The sequence below is a fragment of the Podarcis cretensis genome (assembly GCF_951804945.1).
Source record: "Podarcis cretensis genome assembly, chromosome: 17".
NCBI classification, from domain to species: Eukaryota; Metazoa; Chordata; class Lepidosauria; order Squamata; family Lacertidae; genus Podarcis; species Podarcis cretensis.
The window spans coordinates 32,341,233-32,356,854 of NC_137187.1; the positions used below are offsets into that span (position 1 = coordinate 32,341,233).

Below are 15,622 nucleotides of genomic sequence, written 5' to 3' on the forward strand. Positions count from 1 at the left end.
AAACAAGCATCTTGACACAGAAAGGATTGGGCTCCGTTAATTCCTGAGTCCTTCTAAATCCACACCTCGAGCTGTTTTCTGCTAGTCTGAGGCTAGCAGAACATTTTTCTGCGTGAGCAGGCGCTTCCCCACGTTGCTCCAGGAAAGCATGTGTCTGCCCCATTGATTGATTGATTGATTGATTGATTGAATTTATATACTGCCGTATACCCGGAGGTCTCAGGGCGGTTCACAGAAAAGATCACAGTATATAAAATAAAAATAAAAGCAGTAACCCAATAACAGCCCCCCCCCCCAGATCCACATTTTAAAAGGGTGTCTGATGTCCATCAGGTCAACCAAAGGCCTGGTTAAAAAGGGCCATTTTTGCCTGATGCCTAAAGGTGTATAATGAAGGCGCCAGGCGAACTTCCCTGGGCAGAGCATTCCACAGACAGGGAGGCCACTGCAGAGAAGGCCCCGTTCTCATGTTGCCACCCTCCGCACCTCTTGAAGAGGAGGCACACAAAGGAGGGCCTCATAAGATTATCCCAGGGTCCAGGCAGGTTCATATCAAAAGAGGCGGTCCTTGAGGTATTGCAGTCCTGAGCCGTTCAAGGCTTTATGGGTCAAAACCAGCACTTTGAATTGGGCCCGGAAACTAATTGGTAGCCAGTGCAGTTGGACCAGGATCGGTGTAGTATACTCAAACCGTCTTGCTCCGGTGGGCAACTGAATTCTGCACTATCTGAAGTTTTTGAACCGTCTTCAGAGGCAGTCCTACTTATAATGTGTATCTCACCCTGTTAGGATGAAATGGTCCTTTGGGGGATTTTCTGCACTGTCCCTGTCTTCCAGAGGAGTCTTTGGGTGTGGGTTTGATGGTATGATGAGCCTTGCTCGGGTCTTGAGGCGGGTGACTTCATTTCGGGTTTCCTCTGTTTCCCCAGGCTCCCCTTAAAGAATACTGGAACGACCCACAACTCGATGAGGGGGAGCGGTTCCTGCGAGATTATATCTTGAACAAGCGCTACAAGGAGGCAGATGATGGAGGGGAGGAAGAGGAGGAGGAGGAGGATGGGTGAGTGCCGAAGGATGGATTTTTGAGTTCCTTAAGGATAGGGCATAACTTTCCCTAGTGTGTCTCCCCCTGTCCCCAATCCAGGTGAAGGTAGATGGAAAGGAAAATTAATTTGTTGAGCTACCCTCTTCCCCCATTTACTGATAGTGCACCTTCATGGGCAAGATCTAACACAATGTCACTTAATGGAGGTTGATAATCTCTGGGCATGCCTTCTATAGTGACACCAGGATAACCTTATTCTTCCCATCTTTATTGGTAGAAATAAATTTTATTTTTTAAAGAATATTTCATCCATGCTCACATGGTCCAGAGGGTGGTGTTCATGGGTCCATGGGCTAAGTTATTTGCACAGTGTTCTTTCCTCTTAAAGTTTCTGATGTTCACCAGCAATACCAGGAAAGATCAGGCTTCGTAGCTGCTTTGCTTCTCAATATTCTCTGGTTGGCCTCTGTTATTTTCTCCTACCGATAGAGAGCCTACCTAAGGACTATATACGGGCTCTTGGGTACCCCGTAAGGGATAAAGTAGCAGTTATTTCTTATAACACTGTCCTTGCACTATATTCCCTCTTCCTGCTCATGTGCTTCCTTCTCCACAGGCTCCCCGGAGCGCAGCTGGCTATATCGGATTCGTCGGATGAGGGCGAGCTGTTCTTAAAGAAGCAAGAGGATTTCGAGCGCAAGTACAACTTCCGCTTCGAGGAGCCTGAGGCCCAGTTGGTGAGGGGAAACGTTCTCTGCCTGCGCGGGCCTGGGAAGTTAGGCTTTCTTCTCGGTGTCCTGGCGCCATTATGTTATGAGTGAGAAGAGGGGTGTCCTCTCTCTGTGAGGAGACTGGGGTGATGAAAGGGGGTCTGCTGGGATCTCTGCTCATCTGAAGAACGTGAGGCTGAAGAGTTCTTCTTTTCTCTTCTCCGATACCTGTACCGCCAGATGAAAACATATCCCCGCAACATTGCAACCTCGGTGCGCCGGAAGGACGAACGCCGTAAAGAGAAACGGCAGGAGACTCAGGAGCGCAAGAAGAAAGTGAGTTCTGCACAGATACAAGCGGAGGATGTTCAGCACTATTGGGCTGCCTAGGAGGGCTGAAACTTTTGCCTATTATTATTATTATTATTATTTATATACCGCTCTATACCCAGAGGTCTCAGGGCGGTTCACAGAACAAAATCAAAATATAAAACCACAAAATATATAATCAAAATGAAAACAACAACCCAATAACACATCCCCAAAACCCCCACATTTTAAAAGGGCATAGGGCAAGGGTAGGCAACCTAAGGCCCAGGGGCCGGATCCGGCCCAATCGCCTTCTCAATCCGGCCTGCGGACAGTCCAGGAATCAGCGTGTTTTTACATGAGTAGAATGCGTCCTTTTATTTAAAATGCATCTCTGGGTTATTTGTGGGACCTGCCTGGTGTTTTTACATGAGTAGAATGTGTGCTTTTATTTAAAATGCATCTCTGTTTATTTGTGGGGCATAGGAATTCGTTCATTTCCCCCCAAAAATATAGTTCGGCCCACCACATGGTCCACCACGGTGGACCGGTCCACGGCTGAAAAAGGTTGCTGACCCCTGGTATAGGGTGTCAAATCAAATCAACCAAAGGCCTGGTTAAAACGGAACGTTTTTGTGTGGTGCCTAAAGGTGTATAATCATTTCATTTCTGTACCGCTATACATTTTTCAGAAAAAAGCTCAAAGCAGTTTACAAACCTACAATAAAACATGAAAAAAAGTAATCCAGAATAAAACGTTACTGAAGAAAGTCAAATATAAATTATACATTCCAAGCAACATAAATAACGGGAAACTAAAATATTAAAGATTTCAAAATAAAACATTGCAAAGAAGGTAAACTATGGAACACACGTTTAATGCAGCAAAGTTAACCCAAAAAATTATCTGAAACATTTCAAAAGAAAACATTACTAAAGGAAGTCCAGTATAAAATGCACATTTAAAACAGCATAATTAGCAAGGAAATAAAATATAACCATAAATGTAGAGCATGTCTGCTGCTTTTGCTGCCATTTCTGCCAATGGTGGTTCATGGTGGGCGACAGCAATGGAAGCTCAGGCTCAGTGACCTGGGTCTGCACTCAGACAGCTGAGATGATCTCTGGTCTCTTCAGCAACCTCAGCTTTTGTAGCTGGAGTCAGTCCAGACCCCACCCTCTCAGGTCAGGTGGGAAAAGTCCTGCAAAGCGGGGAGCAGGTCTCTCAGGACTCACAGTGTAGGCGGGTTCAGGCATGAAGGCGCCAGGCGAACTTCCCCGGGGAGAGCATTCTACGTCTGCTGGATGCGCCAAATAATGGCCTCCTCCCATAATACTGTGCTTTTCTTCACCCTAAAAGGAGAAGGCTCAGAAACAGGAGGAGTTGAAGCAGCTGAAGAACCTGAAGCGCCGGGAGATCCTGGAACGGCTGGGGAAGCTGCGTGAGATCACCGGCAGTGCAAGCAGCACCTTCCAGGAAGTGGACCTTGAAGGGGACTTCGATCCCACCCAACATGACCAGCTGATGGAGGTGGGTGCATGTTGTATACCAATGCCGAGGGTTCTGGCTGGCAGCCAGAAGACACTGCCCCAGCCCCTCTCCAAAATGGTAGGGCCGTGTTAAGGCTGAGTCAGCTGAACCCCTTTCTCCTGCCACAACGAGAAATTGAGGGAAGTAGATTTGGCTTGTCGTTTGAAAACGGCTCAGTAAATTGATTTGAAACTGAGCAGTGCTTTTGCCTTCTAGGCATTAGCCAACTTCTTCTTTTTTTTTTTTTTTAGAAATCATTTTTATTTGATTTTACAAATATAAATTTATAACATTCCAAATGTGTATCCATATATAGAGATTACTCTGAATCTCGAGACTTCCCTCTCATCCCCTTCAAGGGCCCTATTGTCAACATTTACAACTGCATATTATTCCATATTCTATGTAGTCGTACCTTGGAAGTCGAACGGAATCCGTTCCAGAAGCCCATTCGACTTCCAAAACATTCGGAAGCCAAAGCGCAGCTTCTGATTGGCTGCAGGAGCTTCCAGCTGTTTGGGGACTACAATTCCCATCATCCCTGACCACTGGTCCTGTTAGCCAGGGGTGATGGGAGTTGTAGTCCCAAAACAGCTGGAGGGCCAAGTTGGGCCATCATTGGTTTAGGCAGTAGCCAATGCTTGAATTGATTTGTAGAGTTGGATGGGACCCTGAGGACCGTCTAGTCTAACCCTTCTCCCGGTATGCCCCACGGAGGACCTTAAGGTCCATAAATAGCAACACCCGAGAGGTCCCGGGCCCTAAGGAAGTTAGATTAGCCTCAACCAGAGCCAGGGCCTTTTCAACACTGGCTCCGGCCTGGTGGAACGCTCTGCCTCATGAGACCAGGGCCCTGCAGGGTCTGATTTCTTTCCGCAGGGCCTGTAAGACAGAGTTGTTCCACCTGGCTTTTGGCTTGGAATCAACTTGATCCCCTCCCCCTCTTTCCTCTTTCCTTTTTCCTTTCTCCTTCTGTGATGGAACTCCTATTTGGGGACTTCCCTGGCTTTTTCCTGGCCCTCGTAGGACCAGTCTGGATAGTTGGCCTTGGTGAAGACTTGACGTTTTCATCCCCCAAAAAGTTTTTGATTTGAGTTTCTACTGAAACGAGGCTCCATTTTAATGTTGTATTTTAATCTTGTTTTTAAGTTGTATTTCAATCAATTGTTTTTATACCTGGTGTTAGCCGCCCTGAGCCTGGTCTTGGCTGGGGAGGGCGGGGTATAAATAAAACATTATTATTATTATTATTATTATTATTATTATTATTATTATTATCATTCTCTGTTTCCTACAGAAATTATTTGGGGATGAGTATTACGGAGTTGGTGAGGAAGAGAAACCGCAGTTTGAGGCGGAGGAAGGAATTGACGGTATGTCGAGAAGATGCCCTGGCACATGGGCAGCTTCCCCTCTGTCTGAAAACAAATTTGCTTGTGAGGTCAGCATTGGGATCCCCAATTCTAGAGCAGTCCCCCCTCGACCTGGTGCTGTTCTGGGTGAGGATGGCAGGATCTCTTTGTCCAAACCATCTGGAGGGCACCACGTTGTGAAAGGCTGCTTTAGATGGGCACCTGGTCAGGTGACTTCTAATGATGTGTTTGTGGGGTGTTGCATGAAACTGGATCTACTTTGGCTTGATCCAGCAAGGTTCTTGTTAGTCTTCATTTTGGAAGATCTGTTGCAGAACTGGGAGATGTTTTTGGCTGGGAGAATTTTTGCTGAAGAGAACATGACCTGGGGACATGAAAGGAGGAAGGCAAGCAAGCCAGGAGTATTCTGCAGATGCTGCCCACGTAATCTGGAATCTGCCAGGAATGTTAAAATGAGTGCTGTGCTTTAGATATCCTCAGGAGTCATTTGGTGTATTCTTGCATGACGCTTGTTTCTTTTTTTTATTTATATATAATTTTTATTAAATTTTCTGATTTACATTTCAAAATATTCATTTAAACAACCTTAATGACTTCCCTTCTCTTTCCATGGTTCATTTTGCATACCACCCATCCTTCATATTTTACATAAACTAAACCATTCAGTAATCCATTGTTACATCCATCAGAACTTATTTTCACTGTTGAATTTATCTTAATGCTACCTGCATTCTTAAATGAACACAATTTTCACCCATATATTCAGTAAACATTTTCCAGTCTACATTCTTTTTGTTCTCTAATTCTGTATGTTACGTCTACAAGCTGCATGTATTCCATCAGTTTAAATTGCCATTCTTCTTTGGTTGTTACCTTCCTCGTTTTCTATTTTTGGGCTGACAAAACACGAGCCGCAGTCGTAGCATACATAAATAGTCTTTTTTGACACCTGGGAATTTCCCTCTGAATTATTCCCAACCAAAAGGACTCTGACTTCTGTTTGTTTTTTGGAAAAGTACTTTTAAACATTTTTTTCAATTCATTATATGTCATTTCCCAATACTCTTTTACCCTTTTACAAGTCCACCACATATGATAAAACATACCCTCAACCTCATTACATCTCCAGCACGTGAAGCTCGTTTCATGCCTTCAGATGCCTTAACAGGGGGACTCTGTTTCTTTATCCATCCCAACTTTGGTTGAAGGATTCTTGGGCATTACTGCAGGCCGGCTCCTGGGTGAGGTTCAGAAAGCAATGGCACCAAAGGCATCATTAGCTTAGAAAGCAAAAATGTCTTTTTCGTCTTCATCCCGAATGCAGATGAGTGGAATTGGGACAAGTGGACAGGAGGGGATGGAACTGAAGCAGAAGGTGACCTGGGGCTGCAGGACGAAGAAGAATACCACCCCCACTGCGAAGATCCTGACTTTGTGGTATGTCTGGCTTGCATTCTTAACCAGGGGGCCCAGCTCTGGTTGCTGAGGTGGTGTGGGTCTTAATAATAATAATAATAATAATAATAATGAAGCGATAAAACATCAAATATTAAAAACTTCCCTAAACAGGGCTGCCTTCAGATGTCTTCTAAAGATAGTTGTTTATTTTCTTGACATCTGATGGGAGGGCGTTCCACAGGGCGGGCGCCACCGCCAAGAAGGCCCTCTGCCTGGTTCCCTTTAACCTCACTTCTCGCAGGGAGGGAACCGCCAGAAGGCCCTCGGAGCTGGACCTCAGTGTCTGGGCTGAACGATGGGGGTGGACATGCTCCTTCAGGTATACCTACGGGACCGCCTCTCCTGGTCTGCCCCGCAGAGGACCTTAAGGTCCATGAATAATCATAGTTTAGAGGTCCCAGGCCCTAAGGAAGTTAGATTATCCTCCACCAGGGGCAGGGCCTTCTCAGTGATGGCTCCGACCTGGTGGAATGCTCTGTCTCATGAGTCCAGGATTTAACTTCCTTCTGCAGGGCCTGTAAGACAGAACTATTCCGTCTGGCTTTCAATTTGAACCTGGCCTGATCTTTTGTTCCCCTTCCTTCCCTCCCCTTCCCCTTTTTGTGAAGATTGCCCACTCTTGGGATCCCACAGCTGGTTCTCCCCTGGTCTCCTTGCTGGCCCAAGTGAGACTAATTTAGCCAGCTAGCCCTGGTGATCATCTAATGTTTATTGGATGGATTTTCCCCCTAAATGGATTTTTGATTTTATTGTTATTTACGCTTTATACCGTATTTTATGCTGTGTTTTTTTTTTGTTTTGTTTTTTAGCATCAATTAAGTGTTTTAAATTTGTTGTTAGCCGCCCTGAGCCCGGTTTCCTGAACCGGGAAGGGCGGGATATAAATAAAAAGTTGTTGTTGTTGTTGTTGTTATATTGGGCCAAGCTGTTTAGGGCTTTAAAGGTCAGCACCAACACTTTGAATTGCGCTTGGAAACACTTTGAATTGTGCTCGCGCCCTTCGTGCACTGCAGCCATGAACTGGCAGAAGATGGTGCCCATGAAGGGATGGGCAAATAGATGAGGGAAAGCCACAGTCTCTGGTCAGTGTGACCAGAAGGCTCCCTGCAGATTTAAGGACACTTAGCAAAAACGGTGACATCTAATAACTTAATAGAGAAAGGTGAAGAAAGGGGCAGACTTTGGGCAACATCTTTCATGAGATGATGGCAGGATTTGATCCATTTTTGCATGCAGCTGTCGCATCCAGACTTTCCTCCCTGAGGACTGGGAACATAATTAATGAAGAGTGGCAAAATCTGGATTTCCTAGGAGCCTTGCAACACCATAGGGGTGCAGTTGGTATTCTGTATGCCAAAGTGAGCAGCAGGAGAGATGCCCGTGCAAATACGATACGATAATGTTTATTGTCATTGCCCCATATAGAACAACGAAATTGAAAATCTACATCAGACATTCAGAAACCAACAAGCCTGCTATCCCAGCCTGGTTAGCCCCCTAAAAGCTCTGATACCCCATAATTAAATACAATATATAGTGGTACCTCAGGTTACATACGCTTCAGGTTACAGACTCCGCTAACCCAGAAATAGTACTTCAGGTTAAGAACTTTGCTTCAGGATGAGAACAGAAATCGTGCTCCGGTGGCGCAGCAGCAGTAGGAGACCCCATTAGCTAAAGAGGTTAAGAACAGTTTCAGGTTAAGAACGGACCTCCAGAACGAATTAAGTACTTAACCTGACGTACCACTATACTCCCATAGAGACTACCTTACACTATGTGTTTAAAACCAAAATCGCATTTGAATAGAAACTGTTTCTCAGGCGGCTAGTCCTAGTCTTTATAACCCTGTACCTTCTTCCAGAAGGCAAAAGCTGAAAGAGATAATTTCCGGGGTGCGCACTATCCTGCACTATCTCTGCATAGATTTGATCCAAGGTGGGAAGAGTGCACCCAGTTATTCTCTCTGCAATCTTTACAAGCCTGGACAGCACTGTTTATTCCCTGACCGTGCAGCTCCCAAACCACACACACAGACCATAAGTTAATACACAGTACAATGGTAAAATGCCATCAACAGGTCCTTTGAGAGGTTATTTTATGGGGGCGGGGGCTGGTGAGCGCTAAGCAGCAGCTTCTTGCTCTATGTCTGGTTGGGTTCTGGTCTTGTTTTCCCTGCGTGGACTTCTGGCACCAGGGGAGAAGGGAGGTTGGCTCTGCTCTCCTCCCAGGGTTTGCGCCGCCTGCGTGAAATGACCCTTGCTTTTCTCCTCTCTGCTCCCCTCCACAAACCACCTCTTCAGATGGATGCCGATTATGACCCCACCCAGGAGCCAGGCCCATCCCGAAAGCAACGGAGGCTGGAGGTTCCCCTTCTGGGCAAGAAGAAACGCAAGTCGCATTTTGCAGAGGTTGTCAGTCGGGAGAAAAAACCCTTTGACCCTGGTAAGGATGGTAATAATAATAATAATAATAATAATAATAATAATAATAATTATTTATTTATACCCCGCTCTTCCCAGTTCAGAAAACCGGGCTCAGGGTGGCTAACAACAAATTTAAAACACTTAATTGATTCAAGAAAAACCAGCATAAAATACAGTATAAAACGTGAATAACAATAAATTCAGAATTCAAAAATCAGTTTAGGGGGGAAATCCATCCAATAAACATTAGATGATCACCAGGGCTAGCTGGCTAAATTAGTCCTATTTGGGCCAGCGAGGAGACTAGGGGAGAATTAGCTGTGGGATCTCAGAGCGGGTAAGATGAGCAAGCCTTACTTGCATAGTGTCTTTTGCCCATAGAACCTCTCCCAGGCCAGGCGGTGTCAATTGCATTTGAGAATTGTTGGAACTGAGAGAGAAGGAGACTCTCTCTTGCTCTCTTTGGGTGATGGAGGCTTCAGTGAGAGAGTGAACGCTTCTGGGCATTTTTCAGCTTCCCCGTTTAGTGAAAATCTCCTTGCCCAGCCAAGCTTATTTCTCTCTTTCCCCCCCTCTCTCTTTTTTAAAAAATTATTTATGCTTCTCAGGTTTATACATTTCATTAATTTCACAATCATTTTAACGTTTCAAAATTTGACTTCCTTTGGTTCCTTAAATTTATTTTTAATATCTTCTGCATATCCAAATTCACCTTAATTTGCTCAATTATTTATCTACTTTAAATACTCTTATAAAACTGCAGGTTATTACAATAATCCTGCCGATGTTCTTACCTATTTAAAATTTATTTGTAAATACTCAATAAACTATTTCCATTCTTTTATAAGAAGTTTGCTATCTTGATTTCTTATTATTCTGGTAAGTTTCGCCATTTCTGCATATTCCATAAGTTTTTGTGTCCATTCTTCCTTTGCTGGGACTACTGCTTCTTTCCATTTTGGGGCGGGTAACATTCCTCCTGCTGTAGTAGCATACATAAATAAGATTCTTCTTATTCTATTTTTAAAAATATTTTTATTAAATTTTATTTAACAAATTTAAATTCAAACATTAAACATCCACATCATCATTTAAGCTTCTCTGAATCCTTCAACTCCCCTCCGCCCTTCCATGGTTACAATTATCAATCTTTTTTTCAACTGCTTCCCTTATATTCTCTATTTTTAAAAAAGAAATAATATGTTTTTTTACCATAGTTTTTCGTACATTACAAGCATTCCTGCAATCCTGCCAAAGTTTTTAATTGTTTACAGTGTTCTCTTAAATACATTGTAAATTTTTTACATTGGGGGAAAATATGCATAAATAAGTTTCTATACAATTTAGGTATTTCTGTCCCTATAATTCCCCAAATAAAAGCTTCTGGTGTTTTTGTTTTTACAAGGTTATTTAAAACTCTCTCTCTTTCTCTTTGCAGAGACAAAGACCTTTGAGCAGTACCTAGATGAATTCTACCGCCTGGACTATGAAGACCTGATAGGGGACCTGCCTTGCCGTTTCAAGTACCGAACCGTGGTCCCCTGCAGCTATGGCCTCTCGACCGAGGAGGTAGGTAACTTTACCCTTTTGCAGAGACTGAGGCGGATTTCTTTTCTCCCGCTGGGGTGGGGAGGACCGTTGTCTGTTTTGGTAATACAGCGGTACCTCGGGTTACATACGCTTCAGGTTACAGACTCCGCTAACACAGAAATACTGCTTCAGGTTAAGAACTTTGCTTCAGGATGAGAACAGAAATCGTACTCCAGCGGCACAGCAGCAGCAGGAGGCCCCATTAGCTAAAGTGGTGCTTCAGGTTAAGAACAGTTTCAGGTTAAGTACGGACCTCCGGAACGAATTAAGTACTTAACCTGAGGTACCACTGTATATTAGACGAGATCCAACAAACTGAAGCTCAATCCAGAGAAGATTGAGGCACTGTTTGTGGGCGGTTTGGTAGACTGGATGGATGGAAGATGACCTGCTCTTGATGGGGTTACATTCCTTTCGAAGGAGCTGGTATGTAAGCTTGGGGATACTTCTGGACCCATTGCTTGAGACTCAGGTGGCCTCAGTGGCATGGGGTGCCTTCTGTCTGCTGCGGCAGGTGGCCCACAGATGCCCCTGTTTGGACAGGGATAGCCTAACATCTGTCATCTAAGCTCACGTAACCTCCGGGCTAGATTATTGCAATACGTTCTACATAGGGCTGCCTCTGAAGACGATTCAGAAATTTCAGCTGGTACAGAATGCGGCAGTCAAGTTGCTCAAGACCATGGGTCAGCAACCTTTTTCAGCTGTGGGCCAGTCCACCGTCCCTCAGACCATGTGGTGGGCCGGACTATATTTTGAAGGAAAAAATGAACGAATTCCTATGCCCCACAAATAACCCAGAGATGCATTTTAAATAAAAGTACACATTCTACTCATGTAAAAACACCAAGCAGGCCCCACAAATAACCCAGGGATACATTTTAAATAAAAGGGCACATTCTACTCATGTAAAAACACGCTGATTGGTGCAACATTCGGACTGCCTCACCAGAGTGGTGCATGCTCTGGTTATCTCCCGCTTGGACTACTGCAACGCGCTCTACGTGGGGCTACCTTTGAAGGTGACCCGGAAACTACAACTAAGCCAGAATGCGGCAGCCAGACTGGTGACCGGGAGTGGCCGCCAAGACCACATAACACCGGTCTTGCAAGACCTACATTGGCTCCCAGTAAGTTTCCGAGCACAATTCAAAGTGTTGGTGCTGACCTTGAAAGCCTAAACGGCCTCGGTCCAGTATATCTGAAGGAGCGTCTCCACCCCCAACGTTCTGCCCGGACACTGAGGTCCAATGCTGAGGGCCTTCTGGCAGTTCCCTCCCTGCGAGAAGTGAGGTTACAGGGAACCAGGCAGAGGGCCTTCTTGGTAGTGACACCCGCCCTGTGGAATGCCCTCCCATCAGATGTCAAGGAAATAAACAACTATCTAACTTTTAGAAGACATCTGAAGGTAGCCCTGTTTAGGGAAGCTTTTAATGTTTGATGCATTACTGTATTAATATTTTGTTGGAAGCCTCCCAGAGTGGCTGGGGAAGCCCAGCCAGATGGGCGGGGTATAAATAATAATTTTTTATTATTATTATTCAAATAAGAAATGAATGATTCTTTCTCCCTAGATCCTGGCAGCTGATGACAAGGAGCTGAACCGCTGGTGTTCTTTGCGGAAGACCTGTATGTACAGGTGAGGCGCAGGAAGGATGTGGTGTCCGTCTACACTGGAAACCAAATAAAAGTGGGGATCCTGCTGTGTGCAGTGTGGCTTGGGGACCAGGACTCCTGGGTTCTAGCCCACTTCTGGTTGTGCTGGTCGCCGCGACTCGTGCTTCGGTTTTTTCGAAGAATTCAAGATTTTCTGGCAAGCGACGATGAACAAAGGGGCCTGCAAGTTTGGGAATGGGGCGGAGGTGTCGGCTTCTGAGTCACAGAGCAATCCACCGCAGCTCTAATGTCTAGCAAAGAGGAATCATTGCAGACCTCTTGGTTTTTGGGGGTTCTGCACCTGCACAGGGCACCATCCACTACCTGCCATGCTATTGTCTACAATGAGATGGTTTTGTTCCTTGCTGTTCCTCTCCCACCCCCATCAGGGTGAGAAGGCAGGGAAGGAGGGCATCTTACATGTGACACCTGACAGGTGTATTCTCCATGCAGGTCTGAGAAGGAGGAACTGCGAGACAAAACGGCCTATGAGCAGAAAGGCCAGAATACTTGGAAGAAGAAGCAGGTTCTCAAATCCCTTCAGTCAGAGTACGTTCTCTATTCTATATCTATCTATATTACTATTTTATTTGGTTTCAAGATTGCATTTTAATACTCAATAATTATACTCTTTCAATGCTAATGACTTTCTGCTTGTCCATCCTCAAAGTTCATAAATATAATTTCACGTAACTGCGTTTTAAAGTACCCCCATGTCAAGCTTCATCCTCTTTAACAGGTTTCTTAATATAATCTACTATTTTTTCCCTTAAACCTCAAACCCCACTGTGGACTTCATGTATAAAGAATTACTTTTTAAGTCAGGCAGGTCCAAAGTCCATTTCAGGGGCCTAATCCCACCTGCCGGTTGGTTTAATCCGGTCCCTGTGGCAGTTTATTTCCTGGGGTAAAATCCTTTAAAAGGCCAACAACTTTGGTCGGCCCTCACAGCCCTTCGCATTATCAAATCTGGCCCTCTTTGAAAAAAGTTTGGACACCACTGTTTTAAGTAAATTAAGCAAGGTCTCCTGTCCTCCTTGCAAGGATCTAAGCTGGTCAGTTTGGTCATCTCTGCGTATTCTTTGATTTTTGTCAGCCAGTCTTCCTTGGAAGGTATTCTTTCCTCCTCCCACTTATGAGCATAAAGATTTCATCCCATTGTGATTACCGTATCTTTTGTTCCATAGGGCACACCGGACCATAGGGCGCACCTAGTTTTTAGGGGGGAAATAAAGAAAAAAAATTATTTAAGCCTGAGCTTCCCCTGACCCCAGCCCGCAGAACAGGCTGCTATCCGCAAGCCTTCAGAGCCCGGCGGGAACTCCCGGCGCACTCAGAAGGCTTGTGGATAGCTGCCTGAAGCGCACCGACCCCTCTCGCTCTCCAGGCTTCAGCGAAAGCCCGCATTCGCTCCATAGGACACACACACATTTCCCCTTCATTTTTGGAGGGGAAAAAGTGCGTCCTATAGAGCAAAAAATACGGTACATTCCCTCCTGAGGCCATCTCTTTCACTCTGCAACGCAGCAGTAGCCCTCTGAGATACGCACGAAGTGTTTTCGTCCTGTTTTATTCATCCGTTTGCTCCCCTTTCAGGGCGGAGGAGCCGGAAAGCGAAAAGAAAACGCCGGGCAAGAAAGGAAAGAAGGGCAGGAACAAGGCCAAGCGCCAGGAGCTGCCTGCTAAAGAGCTGCAGCCGCCTGGCGCCAAATGCGAGGAAGAACGGCTCCTGCTTCCCAAGGGAGATCCCGGACCGAAACCAGCGCCAGCCACAAGCAGCCGGGTGGAGACTGCCACTCCACAGGACCCCTCTCCTGCCCTCCCCAGAGTCCAGAGGCCGAAGAAGAGAAGCAGGAAGGGGGTGGCGCGGGTCCGTGTGGGCCGCTTGGAGTTCAGCCGCCAGCGACTCCAGGCGTACGGCCTCAACGCAAAGCGCCTGCACTTCCGCCAGCTTCTCCGCGAGAAAAGGCGGAGGAAGCCTAAGGAGGGCACTCAAGACCAGGCCAAGAAAGCAGCTCAGGCCTGAGCTATCCTGCTGCGGCTCATCTTCGGAGCAAAAGTTTCCTTTCCTTGGACAAGCGATCTGTTTGATGGCTGCAAGCGATCGCCCAGAAGGTAGCGCTTGGTGCCTCTGGGCTTCAGGGCAGGATTCGTGCGGAAGAATGATTCAAATACATTGCCGGTTGATACCTTTGTCCCTCTTGGCATTTTTTATCGGCTCAATTGCGTCGTTCTGTTCTTCCACCCCAGTGTTTCCCAAATTTGGATCTCCAGCTGTTTTGGATGGAGTACAGTTCCCATCATCCCTGATCACTGGTCCTGCTAGCTAGGGATGATGGGAGTTGTAGTCCAAAAGCAGCTAGAGACCCAATATTTGGGAAACCTTATTGTAGCCTTGTAAGTCTGGGCCCATTACAGTGTCTGTTTTCTCGTCAGTCCTTATACAGCATCCAGACCATTTCTTTCCAAGACCTGATTGGGGTTGGTGAGTTTCCTGTAAAATGCAGTTGCAGAACCAGCTGGGTCCCATGTGGATTGGCAAAATGCTCTCAAAACTTTTCAGAGCTCCTGTGACAATAATGAAGCATTCCTCTCTTTTTCTCTTCTTCCTCTTCTTCTTCTTCTTCCTCATCAGTATGGGTAGGAGGTTGTTGGTGAATAGCTCATTAATTTGTCCTTTAATATCTCTTGAATTCCACTATCTCTTTCTGCAGGGACGTGGGGGCCTTTAATTCCTGGTTTCTTTTTCCATTTTATTTTTTGATAGCTCAATAGCAGTATTTTTAAAAGTGGGAGAAGGAATCGTGAATTAAAACCCACAGAAACTGATGCTGACATTGGGGCAACGGAGAGGCTGTCACCAATTGGCTACCTAGCTACTTGTTGGGAAGCAATAAAACCAGGCTCTGAACATCACCAAGGCTTGCTTGAGAGTTAAAATTACAGAAGGCTCATGGTTGTGAGGGAAGGGCATTGCTGGATGATCTGCTAAAATAAGTACTATGTGGAGCCTTCATTTTAATTTTGCTTTCACCTAATTATAGAAAATAAATTCATGGGCAGTGCAAAAGTGAAGCAGATAGTATTAGATATCTAGTTTCAAGTTGCAAGCAAGTCCTGCAAGCTGTTTTCCTTTTGTAATTTGTTCCAAAAACCATTCAAGATGAAACTATTTATGTACGCAACCACGGCTGCATAGACTCTCTTAGCCCAGAAATGGAAAGATGGTACAACTCCGAGCAAAGAAGAGTGGCAAGACAAAATTGATGAACTATGCCGAGATGGCAAAGCTTACAGGAAAAATTAGAAACCAGGAAGAGGAGGTCTTTAATAAAGAATGGGGGAATTTATAATTCATTTGAAAAGCTGTTGTAAACAATTACATATGTTGGTAGGATTGACAGAAAACTTGTAGTAAATAATTGAACTATGGATTGACAAAGGATTTATAAGAAATAGAGTTATGCTAGAGGTGCAGAGGGGAAAATTGTTACATTAAGATCCACAGTTGGGGGGGTGAGTCA

The 15,622-nt window shown here is 45.3% G+C and overlaps 1 protein-coding gene across 1 annotated transcript in view; it reads left to right on the top strand.

Moving 5' to 3' along the window:
* The window catches only part of KRI1 (KRI1 homolog), a 28,477-nt gene extending 13,463 nt beyond the window's left edge, over positions 1-15,014 (top strand). Inside the window, exons 9-19 of the mRNA XM_079959500.1 lie at positions 930-1,060; positions 1,662-1,782; positions 1,996-2,091; positions 3,425-3,595; positions 4,893-4,968; positions 6,293-6,405; positions 8,730-8,871; positions 10,291-10,421; positions 12,017-12,081; positions 12,552-12,647; positions 13,695-15,014. Coding sequence (XP_079815626.1) covers positions 930-1,060; positions 1,662-1,782; positions 1,996-2,091; positions 3,425-3,595; positions 4,893-4,968; positions 6,293-6,405; positions 8,730-8,871; positions 10,291-10,421; positions 12,017-12,081; positions 12,552-12,647; positions 13,695-14,124 — 1,572 coding nt within the window. The 3' untranslated portion in view covers positions 14,125-15,014. The remainder of the gene's footprint in view (positions 1-929; positions 1,061-1,661; positions 1,783-1,995; positions 2,092-3,424; positions 3,596-4,892; positions 4,969-6,292; positions 6,406-8,729; positions 8,872-10,290; positions 10,422-12,016; positions 12,082-12,551; positions 12,648-13,694) is intronic.
* The last annotated feature ends 608 nt before the right edge of the window (positions 15,015-15,622 follow it).